The sequence below is a fragment of the Mustela nigripes genome, chromosome X (genome assembly GCF_022355385.1).
Source record: "Mustela nigripes isolate SB6536 chromosome X, MUSNIG.SB6536, whole genome shotgun sequence".
NCBI lineage: Eukaryota > Metazoa > Chordata > Mammalia > Carnivora > Mustelidae > Mustela > Mustela nigripes.
In genome coordinates, this window is record NC_081575.1 from 108,983,777 (window position 1) to 109,008,696 (window position 24,920).

A 24,920-nucleotide genomic window follows, 5' to 3' on the forward strand; every position below is an offset into this window, starting at 1 on the left:
TTCTCCAGCAAACCAGAAATCATTCCACCAAAATATTCCTCTTAAAATTGCATTGAGTCAATCAATCCACGCCCTCAACTCAGTTCCCCTTAAAAAAAAAAAAAGGCACAAAATCAAAGTATGTTCACATTAAATGGAAATGGTTGTCAGATAGCTGAGAAAGGAAAATAACTGTGAAATCTATGTGATTTTAAGATTATGATACACTTAAGTAGTTTTAAAAGCAGGAGGAAAAAAAATGAAACCTCAAAATTGGGGGGGCCTGGTATTCATCACATTTGTTTTTTTCTCCCATTTGAGAAACTGTAATCATTACTTTGGTTTGTGTTTAGCAAGAGTTTTTTAAAAAATTAAAATAAATAAAAAGGGTTTGTCTTTGTGAAGGACCGGAGAACCACTAGAAAACAGAACAATAAAGCCATGGACCCCATGCAAATAAATTCTACCCTTTCAATAAGTACTTCTTCAAATGCTGGGAAATGAGGAATCTATAAGTATTGTCTTTGATCATACGTGAAAAAGTTACAAAGTAAACTCACTTTTTTTTTTCAGTTCCTTTCATACATGTGAATAGGAATTCATGGGTTTAATTAGAAGAGCAGGAAATGTATTTTTTTAACTTTGAAAACATGATACAATACCTTGGTACTTTATTTGACTAAGTAGATGATATAAAATCATTTCCAATTATTGCCTGCCATTTATCACCACCCTTTACTTCAAGTTAATCATCAGCTGACTCATTTTACATCTGATATTCTTAACATCCTTACTAATGACTTGGAAGAGGAAGTATAATGACCCACTAATAAAAGCTCCATGTGATTTCTAGTTAGGAGGTGTCACATATCAAATCAGACCTTATGGAAATAAGTCAATAATGTGGAGAGGTAGACCATCCTTTCTAGTTAGTGTACCTTATTTTCTTAAAATGTTATTTTTTTCTCATTACAAAAGTAGCAGCTGGTTTGTAGAGACACTGGGAAGCAGAAAAAATATAAAAGAAAGTAAAAAGCACTGCACTGTTATTTAATCACCCTGGGGTGAACCCTGTTGACTGTGTGTGTGTGTGTGTGTGTGTTTACTTCCAGCCCTTTTGCCATACATTTTTAACTGGTTGAGATCATACCACACACATAATTTTTTTCACACACACCATCCTGTGCCTCTTTTCCACTTAGCATTATCTAAAATTTTCCATGTCATTACAGACTTAGTGAAACAGCTCTTTTAAAGGCTGTAGAATGTTTAGTTGTAAGGCTTTAGATAACCTTGCGGATCTGGGAGAACTGGAATTTGGTGGTTTCATTGACTCCCATCAACATGATGTTTAAATCTCCCATTTTATAGCGGAAAACACAGCATCTTCTTGAAAACATAAAAAGAACGTAGGAAAGCAGTCTGGGCTTGTGGGCTGTGTAGTGGTAGGCATTCTGCAAAGGTCTGTTGAATTTGATGTACTACCTATAGGACAGGTAGTATAGGGTCTGTAGGGTCTGAACAGAATTCCAGTTGTCCCATCCTTGCTGATAGTGAAAGAAGCCTTCAAGTGCAGCCTTTGGCCAGAGCCCTGGCTGCTTTGAGGTAGAAGACTGGGAATCCCATTTTTTACATCTAAGTATCTGTCAGTAATTTTCGCTAGTGGCTTTAGATATCTGTACCACATGAGTGTGTGGTCTCATTTGGCCCATGTTTCTTAACTGCCTTGGGAGGAGTATCTGTTTGGCCTAACGATTTAGGATTTCTTCATCCATTATTGAATGGATGCCAAGCTTTGTAGAAGATGGCTCGGAGTGATTTTCTATGGTGGTGTGTTTGCTCCTGAGTATCAAAATTCTCAATAAAAGGCTTTCTGTTCTCTGACAACAGGCCATTTTTCCCAGACACACGCCTTGTTGTTTTTCTATCGTTAACAGTAGATAACAGTTTGGATGCAGCCAGAAGCAGTTGGCATGCGCCTGTATTTGAGGGGCTTCTGGAACAGTCTTCCGGCCACTCACTGTAGGGCGCCACCTTAACTGAAGCTTTATTGACCTGAAAGCTCTGTGGGTTGTCGGCTCTGGCCTTAGTTGTTTCTCCGATTTTCTTTGTTCTGTCTGCTTTTCTTCCCAGGCAATGACTATATGGTGATTGCTGTTGCTTTTCTTCGTTGCTCATTTTTCAGAACTATCGCTTTGCTCCAAGCATGTCTCTGCTATGCGACGGTCTTCTAAAAGTCGCTTCATGCTCTCCATTCCCCAAGCAAAGGAACGGGCCAGTTAACCTGCTGTTTTAAAAAGCTGTTGTAATCGAAACAGTCATTCTTTGTAACTAGACTCATAAAGAGGCATTATGATGATTGATTTTTTTATTCAGTAAAATTCAATAACAGTGATAATGGCTAAGCACTTTATATACATTTTCCCATTTAATCCTCCTAGAAAATCTATAAGGTACGTAGTATCATTTCCATGTCAGACCAGGAGACAGGGGTATAGAGAGGTTAAGTAACTTGCCCGGGATCCCATAGCGGTAAGACTGTGCTCTTAGGAATCCTACTTAATACAAAGTCGCTCGTCTTGCTAGATGCCATCATGAGAGGTGGGGAAGCTTTATTCATTCCGTTGGTCTGTCCCTAGCATCTAGAAAATGCGTTGCCCACAGTACTTTCTCCATAGATCTATTTTTGATGAATGGATTTATTGTTGACTAAAGTAAATTATGAATATTTAATGCTTCCAATGTGCAAGACCCACCAAAGAATACAGAGATTACCAAAATACCGCTCTTGCCCCACACCCACTTATATTCTAGTCCGTGAAACAGGCATATACATAAGTAGTCGCAAATCCAAAGCAGAGAGGGTAGTGAGTGCTGTTCAGGAGATTCAGAACATCTGTAGTAGGAACACAGAAGTGGTGAGAGAATCCCAATGGTTGACATGTAGGACGTTTTCATGGAAGGCACAGAATTTATGTTCACCCCTTCTTGTCGAATATGGCATAGTAACTGGTAACTAGAGTGCCCTGAGATTAATTTGACCTCTTTGAGGATTTCCATCCTTGAGGCATCTCAGGGTCTTCTTTCTAAGTATTTTGCTCTCTATCTAGAAGATGTAACCAATGTGTACTTGACTTCTGTGTATATTTAGGAAGTTCCTGTTTTGAGTAAGTATGTGTCATGAACTTGTTCTTTCCAATGAACTAAAACATAAAGATGATATTGAGTCTTTAAGATTTGATGCAATCTTCTCTTCCCTTCTTTAAAATTGGGGAGACCAGATGATAAAAAAAAAAAAAAAACCAAAAAGAGTAAGTGTTATTCTTTGGGAATCTGTGGAGCAGGCAGTGAAAGTGAAGAATGAGTCCTTTGGCATTAAAGCCTGAGCTCTATAGCAGTAGCTGGATTGAGAGACTGTCTTTCTGGAAGCAGTAGGTTATCTTTCATAGAAGTGGAACGAGTGTTTCCTGTAGGACTGAACTGAGCTTCTGGACAAAGATGGGTTTGTTCTCCAACTCACCTCATTTGATGCTGTCTGCACCCCTGATTATTTTGTGGTTGAATATTAAGCAGCTGGATAACAGAGGCTCATGAGCAGTTTCTTGCCATTCTAGTCAACATTCATACGTAGGGAGAGGCTTGTAGGGAAAGAGGAATATACTCTAAGCCTCTTGACAACGTGCTGAAGTATACATCACATAAAATTTACCATTTTAATCATTCTTTTTAAAAAAAAAAAAAGATTGTATTTATTTATTTATTTGTCAGAGATTGAGAGCGAGAGAGACAGAGAGAGCACAAGGTAGCAGAGGGGCAGGCAGGTGCGGAGGGAAAAGCAGGCTCCCGATGAGCAAGGAGCTTGATGTGGGACTCAATCCCAGGATGCTGGGATCATGACCTGAGCCAAAGGCAGTGACCCAGCCGAGCCATGCAGGCATCCCTCATTTTAATCATTCTTAAGTGCATACTTCTGTGACATTCAGGGCATTGACATTGTTGTGTAGCCATCCCCACCGTCCATCTTCAGAAATCCCATCATCTTGCCAAACCAGAACGCTGTACCCCTTAAACACTGAACTCCCCTTTCCCCCTGCCCACAGCCCCTGGCAACCACCCTTCCACTTTCTGTCTCTATGAATCTGACTACTCCTGATACCTCATGTGAGTGGAACCATACAGTATTTGTCCTTCCGTGACTGGCTTTTTTCACTTGATGTGATGTTTTCCCGGTTCATTCATGTTGCTCCCTGTGTCAGGATTTCCTTTTTCTTTAAGGCTAAATAATATTTCAGTGTGTGCCCTAGCCTAGTAAATAGCAGTTTTTCTTGAAAACAAAACAATAAAACATCGTTGTAAATATTACCTCCTCTCTGATTAAAACTGTTTCATTTCCTTTCCTTACTCTGAAAGACATAAAAGGTCCTCTGGAAATTTCTTTCTTTCTAAGATTTTATTTATTTCTTCAAGAGAGAGAGCAGGGAAAGGAGCAGAGGGAGAAGGAGAAGCAGACTCCACGCTGAACACAGAACCCAACATGGGGCTCAATCGCAGGGCCATGAGATCATGACTTAAGGGGAAACCAAGAGCCTGTTGCCTAACTTCCTGAGCCACCTAGGTGCTTCTTCTCTGGAAATTTCTTTTGGGCAAAGAAATTTCCCATTTTTGATTCTAGCTTAAAACATTTTCGGAGACATACTTGACTAAACTGTTTAGTTTAAATTTGTCAGATTAGAAAGATACTTTTTCATATGTGTCATGAGCTTATGTGTCTGGTTTTTTTTTTTTTTAATTTAATTCTATTTTTTCAGTGTTCCAAAATTCATTGTTTATACACCACACCCAGTGCTCCGTGAAATACGTGCCCACCTTAATACCCACCACCAGGCTCACCTAACCCCCTATGCCCCTCCCCTTCAAAACCCTCAGTTTATGTTTCTGTTTTTTAAAAATTCCTTTAGTTTTCAAGTGATGGATTTGTGTTTTAACAGTAAGCTAACTGTTCATGACCATCACAGGCCTACTATTTTTCTCCAACACATCACCACACCAGCCCTGGAACACTGAGAACACATTCACTATGATTCTTTTCACTAGGATAGATTCTTTTTTTTTTTTTAAGATTTTATTTATTTATTTGACAGATAGAGATCACAATTAGACAGAGAGGCAGACAGAGAGAGAGAGAGGAGGAAGCAGGCTTCCCGCTAAGCAGAAAGCCCGATGTGGGGCTCGATCCCAGGACCCTGGGATCAGGACCTGAGCTGAAGGCAGAGGCTTTAACCCACTGAGCCACCCAGGCGCCCCTCACTAGGATAGATTCTTGAAAATGCTTCCCTGAACCCCTGCGTCAGGCTGTTTAGCCTCTTCTAATGAGGATCTGAACTTCATGTTGCTCTCAGCACATCACTGGCACCCAGGACCTCTGTAGAATGCGTATATGTAGACTCAAGAATGTAACAGAGTTTGGGTTTTGTCCCTGTATATTCAAACCAGTTCATGATCACTGATTTTTCCCCGTGGAGCCTGTGAAGTATGGAGAGGTCTAAATATTTCTCGAACCTCTCTTTTGCATTCTTAGTTTCACTGTCTCGGCTGGATCATGGTGTCAACCTCCTATTTATTAGCTCTTTGACTTTGGCATGTCTTTACTTTCTTCTGCGTTCCCCTGATGCCGCCGGACCACCGGTCTTAAAGTTGCATATTTGATCATGCCACACCTCTGCTTACTAACAGTTGCCTTGAAGATAATGCATGAATTTAACATTGGCCCCAACTTACCTTTCTGGCCTCCTACCCAAGTAGCTCTCCCTTCCTTCACCCATGACCGCTCCCCCTTCCCCACACACATTCTTACCTTCTTCGCTCCTGCTTCTCTTCAGCTCGAATACCCCTTCCATCATTCTCTGCCTGGCAAGCTTCTGCTCACTTTTCAGAATTTGTCTCAAGCTTCGTCAATCCAGTGAGACTGATTTCCAGTTGTGGAACTATTAATGGCTCCTGTTTTCTCTTCTAGACACTTTTATTGTAGTGTTTATCCCTTTGTATTATGATGCTCTGTTAGAGTCCATCTCTGCTGCTCAATTTTGAACTTAGTAAAGATCCAGGACTCTGTCCGTCTCATCTTTGTTAACTCAGCCTCCAGCAATCATGGCTGATGGCAGTTCCAGAAAAGAATGCTGAATGAATGATTAAATGGAAGGAAGGAGCGAGTGGAGAGCAGGAGCAGGGTCAAGGGAGGGAGAGAGAGGGGCAGGCCAACCTTCACTTTTGAGGTATAAAGGAAAGCTAGCAAGTGTGGTTTTGCTCTCAAGTATGTCATAAAAATGTCATGATCCATTGTGGGCTGCATGTCAGTAGAAACATTACTGAAACCTCATTTGTTTAGCAATCTGGACTTCACTTGAACCTTAAAAGTGAGATGGAATTCAAAGACACTGGGGAAGGAGGTGCCATCCCAGGTCAGGGAAATGACCTAGACTAGGTTGTGATTGAATAAATAAAAATATTTCAAATCCGGATAGCATCTTTCTATGTTAATTGGATTCATAGAGCTCCTTTTTAGGGAAATTCGGACTTGGAAAAGTACAGCAAGTTTCCTGTTAAAGCTCTGGATGAACAAAACTCAAACCAGCCCATGGCATTCACTCCTGCCTTACCATACTTCTCTCTCCCTTACCCATACTCTTTTTAAATTCTCCAGATGCATCTAAAAAGAGAGCTTTGTTAATCAAAAGATAAAACTAATCCTCTAGGAGAAGGAAGGTTTACGTTTTCCTTTTATTTGTCATAACAGAAGAAAATAGTCTTTTAGAGTATAATGGCGAATTGTATTTTGTCTAAGTGGTACATGAAATGGAAATTTACTTTGGCTTATTCATCCTCTGTGAATAAGATGATCCTACAGCAAAATAGCATGCAGGCTTCTCTCTTGGGAACAGTGGGGGTAAAATATAAATAGTATCTTCATATACTGTCAGATGTTTGGAGAGCTGCCTTCTATGATTTTAATGTTGTCTTGAATGTACATTCTCTACCTCATTGAGCCCTTAAGTCGGCTTTGATTCGTTCTTCAACATTGTGTTTCCCCAGCATGAGGAGAAGCCCCTGCTAAACCTTACTGTGTTTTGACAAAGAGAAAATCCTACCCTACCTTTGAATGTTTTCTAGGGCCCTTTCCAGTTTTTTTAGGGCATGGTCTCTAGAGCTCTTCAGAATGCAAACAAATGACCCAACAGATCAAATCCTGGCAGAAGATAAAGTTCATGATAAATGATAGAATTGGCTGAAATTCACAGCCATATCTTTCTACTGATACACACAAATGCACATGTATGTCTCAGGGAGAGAGAGATATACTAATATAAAAACAGACTTCTTATGTACACGTTCAGTAGAATGACAGATACTGAAGTTTTTATTGGATGGATTGAAAGAGTAAGCCCCAGGAGGCCTAAAGGAAGCATTTAAGTCAGGCTTTGCTGTTTTATATCCAGAGAAAGTTTGCTATTAGTCTTTTTTTTAAGATTTTTTATTTATTTGACAGACGGAGATCACAAGTAGGCAGAGAAGCAGGCAGAGAGAGAGGGGGAAGCAGGCTCCCCACTGAGCAGAGAGCCCAATGTGGGGCTCGATCCCAGGACTCTGGGATCATGACCTGAGCCAAAGGCAGAGGCTTTAACCCACTGAGCCGCCCAGGCGCTCCAGTTTGCTATTAGTCTTAAGAGCACAAGGGAAAGACACCAGCCCTTGAGAGATATGGCAAGTCGCAGCAACTGGAAGTAAATTTCTTCAGGGCTTTGGAAATTTTTTATAAGCAGCCATTAAGTAGCAGTATATATCCTGAGTGGGTTTTTTAATCTGAGTTCTTTGAAGTAGATATAGTAAGGGGTGGTGGTGGAGGTAGACTAAAAGTTGAGTCTCATGTGAGGTCAGAGGAAGTCGCCTGAATTGGGGAAAAGGATCCTTGTCTGGAAAATTAGTGAAACAGTCCCTGTGCTAGTAACAAGGCTCTAGACAGGGGTCAAAGGGGAAGGGGTAAATCTGAAAACAGGGCCTTGGGGCTGCATTTGATGTGAGAAGATACAGTAAGAGGGTCATCAAGGATGGGTTCCAAGTTGTGAGTCTAGGAAACAAAGAGGATGAGCGATGAGCCCCGAGGGTTTAGGAAGTAGAGGTAGTGATGTTTATCCAGCTTTTCCATACACTCTTCATTCTTGTGATGCGTGTTTGGGTAGCACAAGGAGTATCTGTTAAGTTTGGAAAACACTTAAGTAATGTTAACGATAGAGCTAGCAGTAACTACAGGACTTCTCAGAGACTTTAATATGCTGTTATGCAAGGATTAGACCAAGTGTTCTATGTTTTCCATATTTACCAGAGTGTGGGATTAGGTGAATCGGAAGTCGGTTCGTTGGTAGAACATTTTGGGAACATACTTTGGAAAATTATTTCAGAATGAGAGGACGGTGTGTGTGTTCGAATACCCGAATGATAATGAACCCTGCACATGATGGTCTTGAGGGAATGTGAGGGAACAGGCTAGGATGAATATTTGGAAATCATAGGCAGAGAGCCGTCTACCAGAAACATGGCTGAGATTGGATTCTTCTTTATGGTAGTGACCAATAATTAATAGGAGCTCAGGGGCGTGTGCATGGGTACAAAGGAGAAAGGCAGGGGCAATAGAGGTCTAGGAAGATAACCTGGAAAATATGCTGTCACTTGAAACTGTGCTGGAAAGATCTGGTATGTGGCAGTGACAAACCGGGGGGCTCCAAGAGGGCCTCCTGTTTTGTCAAGAAGGATGTCTCCCCTATTCCATCAGTTGTGTTGTGGGGGGGTTGCTAGTGCTAGGGCAGAGGGTGAGACCATGGTGTCCCCAAGCTCCCTGTTCCATTCAGCATTTACCCTTCATATCCTTTGTGGAGATAAGAGAATAAATAATATCCAGGTCCTGCTCTCAAGGAGACCACTATTTCTGAATAGAAGGAGGGAGAAAAGCAGTTAAACTTCTAAGTGTAATACAGTTAAATGCTTCTAGAGCATCTGTGATTCTGACAAGGTCTTCAACCATGATTGGGCAGAGGTTTAACATAACTCGAATTGTTGCTAACTTTTCAAGACAACCGGGGAAATAAACACTATATGAACAAACTGTAAGTCGTAAGCCCAATTTTATAATCAGAAGATTGCTTTAAAAATTGTTTTTCTTATAGCAAGGTTTAAAAATGGACTGAAGCTTGCCCCTTTGGAGGTGTCAGAATTGACATAGTGGTATATGAGTTGTTTTAAAGGTGACCTCTGTCCCTTGAATGGAGCTACAGATATATTTTTTCTTTGACTGGACCATGCATTTTATCTTTAGAATTTTGAGTCGCATTTTACTCTGCTGTATGTCCTGTTGATATCAAATAGTTGAAGCTGAGCCAACCAAAGGCGGGCAAATTGACAGTTGCTAATGTAAATTTCCCAGTGAGTAGAAAAAGCTTCCATTAGAAACTCACAGGCGCCCATTGTAAGGATGCTCCTTTGTGCTTTTCTCTTCTGGCTCTGACACGAGCTGGCCCCCTGGGCTTCGGCTCTGCTCCTACCGCTCCCGGCTGAGCACCAAGAAGACTTTTCATAATACCGTCAGTTATAGGTGCTCATGAAAGGAGTGTGTAAAAAGAAATATTAAAATTTTACAGTGCGTTTTAATAGTTCGTGTTTATTTCTGAGTTACGATGGTAAATGAAAGCTAAAAGGGTGTGGATATGGTTATATATATATACTGTTTCGTCTTTTCTCCCATTACTATGTCCTGTAGCCTGTATCTCTTTGTATCCTATGCATGACGAACGTTTGGGTTAACCACGCCCAGTGGCTGGACGCTCAGCACAGCAGTCCGGAAAACCCAATGAATTGCTGTTTCAGTGTTTGCAGTGATATGCGGCATCGTCCTGCCTTTTTGTCTGCCTCCCTGCCTTGCACTGAACAGGCACTTAATGAATCTGCACTGAACAGAAAGGGAAGGAATGCTGTTAGACATGAGTACAGCGACAGGAATGCCTAGAAAGAGCCATCCTTTAGCTTATATTTTACCAGCTGTTTGAAAAGTCGTCTCTTGTGTTTGGCTTTCTGTGAGGACTTGAGTAATGTCTACGTATAGCTTCTCAGAAGATCACCCTCTTCTAGAATGGGTATCCGAAAGCCTGGTCTGCCAACAGAGAGGCTTCCCTGACTGCTAGAACGTAGGGAGCACTCTTTCTCTCTTCCCCCATCCACTGAAGCTGGTTGCCTTTGTGATTAAGAGTTATGTGTGGTATTCTTGGAGAGGAGACTTTCAGAGATGGGACTTAAACTCTCTTTAACATTGTCCTCTAATTAGAAAATGTTATATACTCAAGGAGTTTGCATCTGAATTAGAATGAAGTCACAGGAGTGACTTGATCTGAGCAGGACCTTGGTCTCACGCTCCAGCAGTCACAAAGAGAAACAGATAAATTAGTCATTAGGGAACTGGATTCCACTGGGCTCAAATCCAGGGATTGTCTTTCCTACAAGCACTAGTTTCTTCATTTTCGCACAGAAAAGGCAAAAAAAAAAAAATTACTTGCTCCAGTAACTGAAATCATATGGGGGTTATCCTTCCTGATGCTGTATAACCAGATCTTGTAAAGCTGGGAGTAGGTATGATGCTCCTACGGGACCCAAAACCCCCAGAAACTTTATTTAGTAATTTTGTCAAGAAATCCAATAGGAGAGAGACTTCTGGTCTTAAATCTTTAAAGGAATGAGTTTTTGGAAGTATTTGTTTTTAAAAGTCATTTTTAAATGGAGATTAGGGTGTGGTAGGAGAGACAGAACTTGAGGGCAGCCTGGTGATGACTGTATGTTGCAGTAGATGATTAGCAATTGTAGGTCACTAGCAGTGGCAATCAGTCATTGTCTGTTTGTAGAGCTTTCACCTCTCTGCAGCCATCCATGTATATGTCTACTCCCAGACCCAGCAGCAGCTTCAGAGTTGGGGGACAAGCAGAGCACAAGAGCGTAGATGTGGGTACTAAGAAGTCTTTAGGACACAGCACAGGGAAGAAAAAATGTTGGGCTGAGCTGTGGAGTGGAGCTGCCGAGGGTTCCTTCACAAGGCAGATGGTAAAATGGGCCTGTTGCCCAACTCTTAGGAGTGAAAGAGCTGTGTCCTGAGCAGAGTCAGTACAGCTCCCAAGTGCTTGGCCAGTCCATGTCCTGGATAAGCCATCTTCTCAGGAGGGCAAGAACTGGGAACTCTGCTGAGGAAGCAAGGAGTAGAGATCCCGTATCTTCTTCCAGAGCTGCCGGAAGCCTAACATTCTTCTTTACTGCCTACAGGGTGGATGCAAGATGTTTGGATGGGATTCCCTCATTTTTCTGTCCGCTTGGGTTCGGCTTTCAATTGTATATGACCTCTGTGTGTGCTGGAGCTAGGCATTGCCCTTTGCAAGTTGGGGTTCGGTTCACTTTTAGCTCAGTGGACCCAAAATGTTTTCAGAGGTGTGGGGGAAGCTGAAAGCCTAGTGGAAAAGCAGTGTTTCATTGCCCCTTGTCTTTGTTCTTGTATTTAGAGGAAGGGCAGGAGACAGGGGTTCTCAAATGGGGTGTTTAGAAAGGTGTGGGACGTTTGGTGCCGATGGATTGATCAGGACCACTGCAGGCGATCAGTGGGCAGCACGCAGGTGGCCAAGTGTCCTTTAGTGTGTGAGACAGTCTCCTACAATGAAGAGATGTCACACCTAGCATGCCCGTAGAGAGACACACTCTGAGGGAGCCGCAGGATTTGGCTGTCCCTGAAGGTTAGTACGGTCATGCAGATCTGCCCACTTGGCCTTCAGGGTAGTCTGAGGCTAGGAACCGTCTTCCATTGTTGATACAAAACCATCTTTCCATCCCTTGATCCATCTGTCCCTTCACCCATCCATCCTCTCAGGGCTTCTTTGGTGAAGGACCCCATAGCCACATGGGCTCCCCATTCTTTCCCCTCAGTGATATAGTCCCACTGTCAGCCGCACTAAACTCTCGTTCCTTTCTGAGCTGACTGATTTAGTATTGTTATGCCAACTGAGAGCAGAGAAGGTAGAAGGCATCAAAGCCTACTGTAAGGAGAGTGAGAAGAGGAAGAAGAGTGAAAAAGATGGTTTATGACTTATCTGATCATGAGAATAGGCACTGCATTGTTCACCCAAGAAAGGTATTTGGTCAGTGCTGATGGAATCCCACGCACATCTAGGTCAGTGCTTCTCAGTCTTGAGCATCCCCTGGAGGGTGTGTTCAGACAGACTGCCAGGCACCATCCCCAGAGTTTCTGATTGAGAAAGTCTAGGGTGGGGCCCGGGAATTTGCTTTACTAGCAAGTTCCCAGTGATACCAGTGCCGCCTGCCTGGGAGCCAGCCTTTGGTAGGCCTGGAGAAGAGAGAAACAGCTGAACGATTCCCGTCTCTGGGACACCTCGGGGACCAGGCTGAGTGGGGAGGAACTTGCCTTACTCTTGACCTTCAATCATGGCCCAAGAAGAAGAAAGGAAGAGTTAATTTAAGTCTAGCACCCCTGGCAGACACGCCCATTACCAGCCTCACTGTCAGCTGATGCTGTGAGCCACATGGAAGCCAGTGTGCTGTATTTTCTGAAATAGTGAGAAAAAGAACAGAGTAAGCTCTGCATTCACGTGTCTTTCCGTGACAGAAGTATAGAAGTAAGTGCACTTAACTGGTGGCTTTTTCTTGATGTCTCTTAGCTTGCACTGTCCTGGAAAGCAGGGCATCAGAGACCATAGGCAGTGCTTCCCTTTGTTACTAAATAAGGGGAAGTTATAAGAACACACAACCTGTGAAGGTTTCCCTAAAGGAAAGCATCTGGTTTAAAGCCCAAACCATTAGAAGCCTCCTTTTTACCCAGAAAGGAACCCCGAGTCAGGATTGAGCAGTATTTTCCTGACTTCCTCTCCCCACTGTCAGTAATCACTCAAGGATTAACAGTTTTGCTTTTCTTCTTCCTAATGAGTTAATGACAGTGATGCTTTGTTCTGGTGGGGCCGTAGGGGAGGAACGGGAGATGGGGGCGCACTGTTGGAAATGTGGACAGGAATGTGAATGACACTTTTGACAATGTCTCCTTTTACCTTCACTTCCTGATTTTTCAAGATAATTTCTTAGGATGGTTTTTCATCAAGTTTGACCTTACGGCCAAATAACAACACACTTTTTTCCTCCTTGATGCTTCCTTGGAATCACAACATATTATTAATCTGAGTACTTTGCAGCAGTTGAGGGTGGTATGGTATTTTGGATTTCATTTTTTATCCCATTTAGAAGGCCCTGTGGCACTAAATAAAAATGTCACTGTGTAAAATGTAAAAGCTTTCTGTCACAAATGTTTTTAAAAATTCATGAAGGGCTGAGGATTTGATTTATCTTATCCTCTTTCTGTGATTTATTCATATTTAATGTCGGTTTCAACATTTGAGGCATGAAGAACTTTTTCAAATTAAAAACAGTGGTGAGTTAGTTTTATTTGAAGCCACATTCCACCAGGCTGGTTTTTGAATTCTGTAGTTCTTTCCTCTTCGTGTGTTCCAGGGGAGGATATGTTTGGTTTTCCCAGTGGCTGGAATTCTCACTAGGGAAACCGTTCATTGCTGGGGGGGTTGATTCCCCCAGCTCCTTCGTTTTGACAGCTGTTTTCCTGGTATCCATAGACCGTCTCCTCGGGCATCACGCACCAGCACGCAAACGTGGTGGCAAAAGAAAAGAGCGGGCAGAGACCTCACCTTTGGACCCATCATTTTATTGGCTGTCTGGTTTTTTGTTTTTGATATTTTGAGTCTCTGAGTCGCCTGTGTTTTCAGGAACATCTTTAGTCAGAGACAATATTAGTCTTTTACGTGGATGGTTTATAAATAATCAGTGGTAATAGAGTTAGCTTTGAATGAAGGAAAGAAAATAAACTCCAAACAAATTTATCCTTTTTTTTTTTTTTTGGACTAGTAAATAAACACCTAAGGTCTGTGACACTGGTTGCTCTCAAAGCCCTGGAGGGTTAAAAGGCTAGTGGGAAGAAGGCCTCCGGGCCTCTGTGTTCTGTCTTCAGGGCAGACAGAGCTGTCATCGGGGACGTGGGGGTATTTACTCCTACCCTGCAAGGCAGGCTAGCTTTTCGGTGGCTGGGAGATGCGGTAAGACCCGGCTTCTCTGGACCCTCTGGCCTCTGCCCAGCCTTCCACTTGCCCGTCCTCCTGACCTTCCGGCTCTCCCTCCCTTTATCCTTTCCTTCTTTGGCCTTCTTATTCTTGCCCTCTTCCTCCCATTCTTCTACTCTACAGACCCTTGTGGTGCCTCCTCTGGGCCCGGTGCTGTGCCTCCACAGCCTCTCGTAGCCTGAGGGGAAATGTGCCTGTCTAGTCTGCTGAAAATAATCAACCTTTTAATAAGGACATCAAGGAAGAATGGGAATAAAAGGTACGGAGCGCCTCCAAGGATAAAGCCTTTGCTCCCTGGTTCGCCCACTTGTTTGTCAACGAGGGTCCGGCCTGGCGGAGAACCGCAGCCACTAGACAGAGCAGTGAAAACTTAAGTGTGTGGTTTTTCGAAGCATTTCTTCATCATGAACTTGATTTTATTTCTTTGCTTAATGGAGAGAATCATCTCGTTAAGTAAACTGCTCTCTTTCCTCCTCAGACTATTGGAAAGAAGTTACCTCCAGCTGCTGCAACTCCGGACCCGACAAAACCAGAAATGGACAGCAGGACAAAGAGTGAGTTTCCTAGTTTCTCCCTTTTACGCTTGGGAGCAGTTAAGTGTTTTCTTGTCATTGAAATGCCTTTGAAAAATCCTCACATAATCTGAATAGCTATTTCACTTTTTTTTAATTTTAAATTTCAGGGTAGTTAACATGCAGTGTTGTATTAGTTTCGGGTGAACAATATAATGATTCCGCAGTTCTATACCTTACTCGGGGCTCCTCATAATTAGTGTACTCTTTAATCCCCTTCACCTTAATGGCTTTCTTAAAAGCATCAGAAAAAATACCCCAGATGTATTTCACAAGGTCCTGCTAGTGGGTGGGCACAGGGTAGGTTAAAGAACTCCTGGGGGTTTTCTCCTTTCTGGAATGTGGTTCTTTCCTATATATACTCAAGCACTTTGCATAGTTCAGAAGCAGGAAGATTCTAGAGAATGACAACTCAAGCAGTTTGGGGATTCACGGGCCTTCAGGTCTGGGAGGCCCAACCTTCTAGCCTCCACCCGCAGCCAGCACTCCCGCAGCCCCCTCCCTGCCGGCATCCTCCATGCCTCTCGGCCGCAATCTGTCCGCGTGCAGATGTCTTTCTTTCATTGAGTCAGATATGCTCGTCCAGTGATTTTTACCCATGAATTTTAGTTTCTGAGTCTATATTGATACTAGCCCATTTTTCTCCTAACAGCTCTTTAAGTATTTTGAGGCAAGCTATTGCCACACAACCTTCCCAAAGAACAGTATTCCCTACTCTAGATCATTGCCAGTTAAAATATACGATGTCAAGCAGAGAAAGACAACTATCATATGATCTCCCTGATATGAGGAAGTGGTGATACAACATGGAGGCTTAAGTGGGTAGAAGAAGAATAAATGAAACAAGATGGGATTGGGAGGGAGACAAACCATAAGTGACTCTTAATCTCACAAAACAAACTGAGGGTTGCCGGGGGCAGGGGGTTTGGGAGAAGGGGGTGGGATTATGGACATTGGGGAGGGTGTGTGCTTTGGTGAGTGCTGTGAAGTGTGTAAACCTGGTGATTCACAGACCTGTACCCCTGGGGATAAAAATATATGTTTATCAAAAATAAAAAATTAAAAAAAAAAAAATATATATATATATACGATGTCTAGGTACATTTACATTTCAGATAACAGTGAATGATTTTTTTGGTTATGAGTAAGTCTCATGTGCTATTTGTTGTTTATCTGAAATGCCAATGTACCTGGGCATCCTGAATTTGTAGTTCTTAGCCTGGCAAGTCTCCAACTCCTTTTGTTATCCTTCCAATAACTAGGGCATTCTGGGCAGGCTCTGATCAGAAACAATTACTTCAATTCCTTTTACAGATTTTATGGTTTTTTTTTTTCTTTTCAGCCTCAGATTTTCTTACAAGGATAATGTGGACAGACTACTAATCTAGTTTGGAAAGCCCAAAATTGAGAGAACATAAATCACACATACATAATTATGATTAATATAAGAGCAAAGCACAGCTCTATTCTTCTAATTGCAAAATAATATACCAGAAACTCGTTTTGCAGGGCAAAACAGGTAGTTTCTAGAACAAATGAGTGCTAGTGCCTTAGACTTAAGAATATGAATTTGTTGGACTTGCCAAGCCCAAAATGGTGGCTTTGATAAATAAGTTCGTGGATGATACAGATGCAAATGCTAGTACTGCTTAGGGTTCGGATGAGTTCCACATGCCTTCTGTCTGGCAGTGCTACAGTCAGACTCCTCATACTAGCAGAAAGCCCGTCTGAGGCTCTAACCCTGCGGTTCTCACACTTGAGCATGCTCCAGCATCACCTGGAGACCCCCGCATTGCTGGGTCCCACCTCCAGAATTTCTGAATCACTGGGTCTGGGGGAGGCCTGATACAATGTACTTTTCTAAGGAATTTCCAAGTGCTGCTGCTGCCTCCTGGTTTAGGGCCCACACTTTCAGAACCACTATTTGGAGCTCCTACATGTTCCTAAGGAGACATTGGCCCCATATTTTATCAAGCAGGTTACAGGCTTATCATGCTAAACCTGCTTTTAGGCACTGAAGAATTTTGAAGAATTAAACATTAAATCATGTATGCAAACATTTGTTTTGTTGATCAGTGGCCTGCCCTTCAGTCAACTGCTTATTCTGTAGTTATGGCTATTAACAAATTTATAAATGATCACTGTTATTAGCAAAGTTGCTTAGACGGCTGGAATGGGGAATAGGCAGGAAAAGGAGAAGACCCATCGAGCTTCAAAAGTGATTGGAATGTGGTCTCTAGGACAGGCTGTCCTCGTGACCTGCGACAACTAGTGGTCTTTACCAACCTGACTTGTTTGCAGAAATAGTAATCTGAGAAACAGAGAATTTTTCTTCATGGGAGTTTCCATAGAAGTTTCCACAGAAGTAAAGTGAAACTAAGAGTTTCCATAGAAACAAAGTTGAAATTCCCTGTAGATTGGGTGACTTATGGGTTGCTTTTGGGGGAGGCTGAGCAGTAGGGACCCGAGGGGTCACTTGTTGGGATGTGGCACAAAGCGGGACAGTCTGCGGGGCCTGCTTAAGTGGCTAATCCTCAGGTCTCAGGAACTAGCCCTAGGATAAGATCATGTCCTTGATGCTTGCTTTTCACCCTCTGTAATGTCTGTAGACAGGATATTTGAGTCTTTTGGGAAACATTAGGTGGCTGGGGGAGGTAGATAGCTGTGTGTTAGAGCAGTGCTAGCTGATAGAAATACCACGTGAGCCACATACATAATTTTACATTATCTAGTAGTCATGTTTTTGAAAAAGAAACAGGTGAACTTGTTAATTTCAATATATTTCATTTAACTCAATATATCCTCAGTGTTATTTTTCACATGAAACCCCTATAAAATTATTAAGTGAGATATTTTTATTCTTTATTTATATGAGTCTTCACAAGCCAGCCTGTATGTTTTTATTAACAAATAATAATGTATTATTTGCTTCAGGGTTACAGGTCTGTGAATCATCAGTCTTAACACATTTCACAGCACTCACCATAACACATAACACATACCCTCCCCAGTGTCCATAACCCAGCCACCCTATCTCTACCCCCCCATCCCTCAAACAACCCTCAGTTTGTTTCCTGAGATTAAGAATCTCTTATGGTTTGTCTCCCTCCTGATCCCATCTTGTTTCATTTTTTCCCTCCCTATGCCCCACAAACCCCCACCCTGCCTCTCAAATTCCTCCTATCAGGGAGATCATATGATAATTGTCTTTCTCTGATTGACTTATTTTGCTTAGCATGATACCCTCTAGTTCCATCCGCGTCATTGCAAATGGCAAGAATTCATTTCTTTTGATGGCTGCATAGTATTCCGTTGTATATATATATACCACATCTTCTTTAGCCAGCATGTATTTTACATGGCTCATCTAACCCAGAGCAGCCACATTTCAAATGCTCTGTAGCCACATGTGCCTAGTGGCGACCATATTGAACAGTGTAGTTTGAGAGTAATTCTGGGACCTAAGATGGGCTTCCTAGGCATAGGTATTAACAGAGATCCAAATATCCAGGTCCTTTAAGCATGTGGGAGGATCCTGGCTCTAGCCCAAGTCTGTCCAGTCCTACAAGTATCTATTAATTATGTCCATCCCCCAGCTCCGCTCTGGAAGCATCATGGTGAGGGGACAGGTTGTTAATGACAAGTGTTTTTACAGAGGCTGGGTGGTATGTTCTGGCTCAGAGTTGGCAATGAGGATTCTAGGGCCATCTGTGTTATTCTCTAGCTGTGTGACCTTGAGCAAGTAATTTTATTTCTCTGGCCTTGCTCTTCATTGTCTGTGTTGCCCGTGAAGTCAGAGAGTTGTGCTAGCAAGTACCCCCAATGTTGCTCCCAGCATCCTCATTCACTGATTCAAGTCCAAAGCTTTACGGTTTAGAGTAAAAAGTTTCTGCATTCAGAGAACAGAGCAACCGGATGGGAGAGGCAGAAGAAAGAGGGGAACGATTCAGTAGGAATATGAGATCTCATCGGGTATGGGGGTAGGTATGCATGTAAGTGGGTAGCAGGTCAGAAAGAGAATTCTCACTGTCAGCGAAGGCTTGAAGGAGGTTTATTGACAGGGGTTTATTGACAGAGCAAGAATTTCTGCAGTTAATCTCACCCAACCTTCTTTCTGGCTTTCATTGTCAAGAGCAAATTTTGAGGTATTTGTTCTCCCTTGATTTCCCTGAAGCACCTAAGTCCACTAAAAAGCCCCCTGCAGTGGGAACATTTTGCTGCTTTCGGATTTTGATGCAGATCCCTTGTTCAGGTGGAAGGACACAGAGCACTGACTATTAGAAATGACCGTGAGCTTGGGAGCAGGGCTTCTGATTAGCAGACACATCTCTAACAACTGTCTGGCAGTTCAGAGGAGAGAAGTCCCTTCCTCACATCTCTCTCCTCGGCTGGCTAAAGGATTAAGTTATGAGGATGCAGAAAATGTTCATGTAGATCGGTCTTTTTGGAGGGAAAGTGAAACTCAGCTGATCAGGGTTTATTTAAACAACGAACATTATCTTCCCTCCCCCAGTAAAGCCTTTATGATATGGAAACTCATCTGAAACGCATACTGGGGAACAGATTGCCATGATTTTCATAACAAGAGGGAAACTGTCTAAATATTCATAAATGAAGTACCCGGAGATTTCTCCAGCTCATCACATCTGGAATTTCTCTGATTCTTACTCCAATTGATGCAGATTTGTGGCCTCTGTGGGGTAGAAAAATAGCCCGGAGAAATGGCTAGTTAGCATCTTTCTGAACAAACAGTTCAGTCTCAGAGATTCGGCAGACCAGTTGAGCAGGAGGGTTAGGGAAAAGATAACCCTTGATAAAATTTGAACAAAGGCAGGTCAGGCTTCGGAATAAATGATGACCGTGGGGCAAAGGCTGAACCCGCCCTCCCGGCCTGACCTCCCCTCGCTCCATCCCTGGTTTTTGTACCACCTTTCTAGTCGCTTTGTTCATTGACTCACTTCTTAGGAGTTGTCCCCTGTGATGGTAACACATGGTGGCTTGTGGCTATCCTTGGTCCCTTGAGGCGGGGGCTAGGTCTTCTACTAGATATCCCCACTGTACGGCCCAGAAAGGTGCCATGGAATCACTGGGCTCATAACTAGTAATGGTTGAGCACGTGGAGAATTAGAAACGACTTACAATTTAACCAGGCTCTATGTTCGACAGAGTCTTGCAGAACTGACATAGTAGCCATGGGCCCCCTTCTCAAGTTCACAGTCACCAGTTGGAAAAAGACACATTTGTTCACATAGGATCCTCGAGCTTATTTTGGGTTTCTGAGGGATTAGCAGTGGTTGCCAGAGTTCCCTGGGGCTTGACAGACCCTTTGTTCTTTGCAGTCCCTGCTCTAGACGGATCAACCCAAGAGCACCAAGACAGACCCTTGTGTAACAAAGGTGTATTGGCTCATTGCACTAAGGAGACGGCATAGGAGAACCTGTGCAGCCCCGTGGCACCAAACAAAAAAAGAGTAGTTATCAGTTTGGAGGAGGAGGAATGCAGTGAAATGTAAATGAAGCAGTATTTTGCTAGGCTCCAAGAGATGCACACGGCTGTGTGGAAAGGGGTCAATATCAGGTCTGTACCGGGAGGGGCACCCAGGTCGTTTCTTTGAGAACCACCAGTTGAGGATAAGTGTTCCTGCTGTGTTGAGAACTCTCTAAGTGAGTCTCCGTACTTGCATGTGTCACATTGACTTCGTTCCTTTGGTCAAGGGTGGTACATTTCAGGGGCCGCTGGGGGGTTCAGTTGGTTAAGCATCTGCCTTTGGCTTGCATCATGTTCTCAGGTCCTGGGATTGAGCACCCCATTAGGAGCCCCTGCTCATGTGCTCTTGCTCCCTCTCTCAAATACATAAATAAATACAATCTTAAAAAAAAAAGAGTGGAACATTTCCTTATGACTGATATGATATAAACAAAAGCAAAATTTCTGATAGTCCGTAGTGTTAGAGGACAAACTTTCTCTGGGAGTAAGAAAGCAGTAGTACTCGGAGAAGGGGGAGTCAGGACCCTTTCCAGCTGCCGTGCATGCTTGGGAGAAATACTATTTCTCATTTACTTTGCAGCTGGTGGTGTCTGCCTTTGGTATGCCCGCCTGATGAATGACTAGGCAGATTTTCACTTTTTCATTCTGAGCTAAGTGTTGCTTTCTTACCACATGTTGAAATATCAGAAAAAGGGGTCTATTTCGTTATGTTGGGTTTTTTTCTGCCTGCTTTACCTGGGAGCTCTTTTATGCTACCTTTTCCGGGGAGGTGGTTTTTGCTCACTTGTCTCCCCCAAAACTCATGTGAGGCATGTCCAGTTTCTTCTCCACACGGTAGTGCCTCCCACACTTGACGTGTCCTAACACACTCAGGCTCAGTATCCCAGGGTCGCAGCAAGTATCTCCAACACAGACCTTAACAGGTGTTTTTCATGGACCCAGAGCAAGAATTTCTGTCCTGATTCCGAGTGGGGGTCTCCTGGGGAGGGTGCCCAGGCCGCCCATGCTGCTGGAGACTTGGTTTTCAAGTACAGTCCTCTTGGAGGACAAAAGCTAACTCCCTTTGTGTTATCTTTGTGGATTTCCTTTCTCCCAAAGGCCCAGAGCTTCCCCTCACCTGAGCAGGAGAAAGTGCCATCGAGGGTAGCAGTGATGAGGCCTGGACGAGAAGACAGAAAGGCTTTGCTTGTCAGATTTTTTCTTTTTTTTTTTTTTTTTTTTTAAATTCCTTCTTTTGAAGCAAGAGACTAAATAGTGCCATAATTCATGGTTATGAGAGAATTTGAAAGTCAATTTCCCAGCAGGACCTAGGACTAGAGATGGTCGTTGTGATCTGGGGTCGCGGTCACCTTTTACGTGGAGGCAGGCCTTGGGCTCGAGTTGACAACATAGTGATGTGTGCCTTGTTTTTGTTTCCCTGTTCTGGATTTGAGTGTAGGCCAGGGTTTTTCCACCTTGGCACTATTAATATTTGGACCAGATCACTCTTTGTTGTGGGGACTATTTGTGCCCATTACAGGATGTTTAGTAGCTTCCCCAGCCTCCGTTCCCTTGATGCTGTTTGCTGTTACCAACCCCTCCTACTGTGACAACACAATGTCTCCTGGCTTTGCCGGTGCCTGCCTGCCCGGGGAGCAAATGAACCCTATTTGCAAACTGCTGGTGCAGACTTCCACTAAGCTGTACAAGGGCACTGCCGCATCTCTGCTGCTGGGTGCACAGTGGACATTTAGTTAATATTTACTGAGCAAATGACAAGCGAAGATTCTTTCCAACCCTCTCCGCTAGCCCTGGATCCTCAAACTGACCCAGGACTGGCATTTCTGTCTACATCTATCATACACCACACCCAGCCGTGGCATCCCCACCACACGGGCCCACCCTCCAGGTCCCCACCATTGTTTTGCTTCTCTCTAGCATTGAGTGTTTGCTAACACCCCTGGCCGCATCGGGGGCTCTCACAGCGTCCTCCAGGCCTTGCTCAACCCTCCAGGATCAAGAACCTAGGGGGTTCTTTTTTCACACATCCTTCCTCTGATGCTGATGCCCACTTGTGCGTGAGAACCTCTGATGTAGACTGTTGATGAGAATCACCAGGGTGCACGTGGATTGCTGGTTCTGCCTCAGACCTATTGATGGCAGCCCACAGAGAAGGGAATCTGGGAAGGCATAGAAGGAACAGGTGCCCTACATCATTCCTGTCATCAGGAATGGCTGAGAAACACCTCCTTGACTCCTACTCCTCTGGTAAAAGTCCTAGAACGTTCCACAGAGCCCGGTGCCATTTTACTCCTCTAAGAAGGGAGCCTGACTCTTTCCTTTGGGAAATGATTCCCCATTCATGGTCCTCTGATGCTTTAACCTGGAGACATCACTCTATCCTTGTCAGGAGCTCTGTGCCTCATTCCCTCTCCTTGGTTATAAGCTCCTTGAGAACCAGCGCCCAGTCTTATTTAACTTAGTCTCTTTCCTCCAGAATGTGACCCAGGTCCATACCCTTATTACATTTCCAAAATACAAAAAGCTGGAAAAGTAAAAGGTTCTATCTCTTGTTGAGTGATAAAACTTGTCCTGGACTAACATGCATTTATATATAGTCTTTATTTATCCTAGTTGGGGGGACAAATCATCCATTTGTTGCAGAATTTTAATGTATTTGATGGTTGGGTACAGCCCCAGGCCCCAGCTGTGAGGATGTTATCCATTGCGTGGATGTAATACATTTCCTTTCTAAAATCTGAAAAATTCTATCTCCAGGGCTTCTGGATAAGTGATTATGAACCAGTAGTGCCTCAGATAGTATTTGTTACTTTAATGAAAGAACTTTAGGTTTTGATATTGGTGAAAGTAGAAACACTGAGCTTGACACTTTTGTTCGGATATCCTAAAGGAGAAGAATTCTAAGCGTGACCTGGTACTTTCTACCACTGCTGGAAGTTCTGGAAGGCTTCCTACCATCCTCTGTGACACATGGGATTTCAATCTTCATGTCCTAGAATTGAGCCTGGAGAATGGTCCGGCATTTAATGTTATTTTCTTGGGTGTGTGTGTGTGTGTGTGTGCACGTGCACGCACGTGTGTTCTGCTTGCTGATATATTTATTCTATTTGTTCTGCTTTTATTTTTTTTAAGCTGAGGGAATTTTTTAAATTTGGTTTATTTGTTTTTGTATGAATAGATTATAAAACCATCTGAAGGGAGTCATGGGCTGTGGGCATGTGAGTTCAGTTTCTTAAACAGTCTGTTTTTAATCTCATGTAAATTTTTAGAAGTCTAGAGATTGAAGTAATGTAGTTTTGTTGTGGGGGGGTGAGGTGAATCATGACTGGACTTCTTGGGGGTTTTAATAGAACAACTTTCTTTTCTTTTTTTTTTTTTTAAAGATTTTATTTATTTATTTGACAGACAGAGATCACATGTAGACAGACAGGCAGGCAAAGAGAGAGAGGAGGAAGCAGGCTCCCCGCTGAGCAGAGAGCCTGATGCAGGACTCGATCCCAGGACCCTGGGATCATGACCTGAGCCAAAGGCAGAGACTTTAACCCACTGAGCCACCCAGGTGCCCCAATAGAACAACTTTCTTAAAAGTGGAATGCCCATCAGTACTTAGAATAGGGGATCTTGATTTGGAAGTAGGCAAAGGTCTCAGGGTCCTTGAACCTTCTGATATCTTACACAGCATTTTCTCTGCACCTTTGAATGTGTCTTTTTTTTTTTTTCCTTTTTTCTGGAAAGAAGGAATTAATATTTTTTGTTTCTTTGGTTTTTGTTTTTATCAGGTTCTTAAAGGACTCTGAGACAAAAAATCTCAACAGGTGCCTGGCTGCCTCAGTTGGTAGAGCACACAACTCTTGATGTCAAGGTTGAGTTCAAGCCCCACACTGGGTGTAGATATTACTTAAAAATAAATACATAAATATTTTTTAAAAAGACAAAAAAGCTCAAGAATTAACTCAAGGATTTCAGTCTTAGGCTAATTCGTCAGGTTTTTTTAAAAAATCTTTCTTTAAAGATAGAGACAAATTCATCTCAGTCTGTGCATGTGGGCATCTATGTGATCTTGGACTAATTAAATCCATCTAATTGATGAATAAATGGAAAATGCCTGCCTCCAAAATTTCGTTCCCTTCCTCTCCCTCTCTGTCTGCTACTCATTTAAAATTTCTGATCTTCCCCCATCCAAAAAGCACTTGGAATTATATTCTTCTTTCAAGGCATATCAAATGCCTCCTCCTTTGTGAACTCCGTCCTGAATGTAATCATGCCTTCCTCTGCAACACCACAGCCATACCTCGTCAGAGTGACTCTGTGCTTCTTCTAGTGTTTGTCCTTTCTTCTTATCATCCTTCACCCTTGCCTTTCCCCAGGCATTAGTTCGTCACTTCCACACGAGGGTGCAGTGGGTAGTGACTTGCATATCACAGGCTCAAGAACCGACAATGTCTTTTTCGTGGTGGTGCTTCAAGAAATGTTTGAATTAAAGTAGGGAACGTCTTTGTTCCATATACTCTGAAATTTAAATGATAGTCTCAGAGTTAATTCATTTTTTCACTTACTTTTTAGTCTCTTAAAACTACTGGTACATCCAGGGGCGCCTGGGTGGCTCAGTGGGTTAAAGCCTCTGCCTTCAGCTTGGGTCGTGATCCCAGGGTCCTGGGATCGGGCCCCACAT

The 24,920-nt window shown here is 43.0% G+C and overlaps 1 protein-coding gene across 3 annotated transcripts in view; it reads left to right on the forward strand.

Moving 5' to 3' along the window:
• Nucleotides 1–24,920, forward strand: part of SH3KBP1 (SH3 domain containing kinase binding protein 1) — a 244,058-nt gene that overhangs the window by 129,688 nt on the left and 89,450 nt on the right. For all 3 annotated transcript variants that reach the window (XM_059384727.1, XM_059384726.1, XM_059384728.1), the window contains one exon: nt 14,668–14,743. In XM_059384727.1, the coding sequence (XP_059240710.1) occupies nt 14,668–14,743 (76 nt within the window). The remainder of the gene's footprint in view (nt 1–14,667; nt 14,744–24,920) is intronic.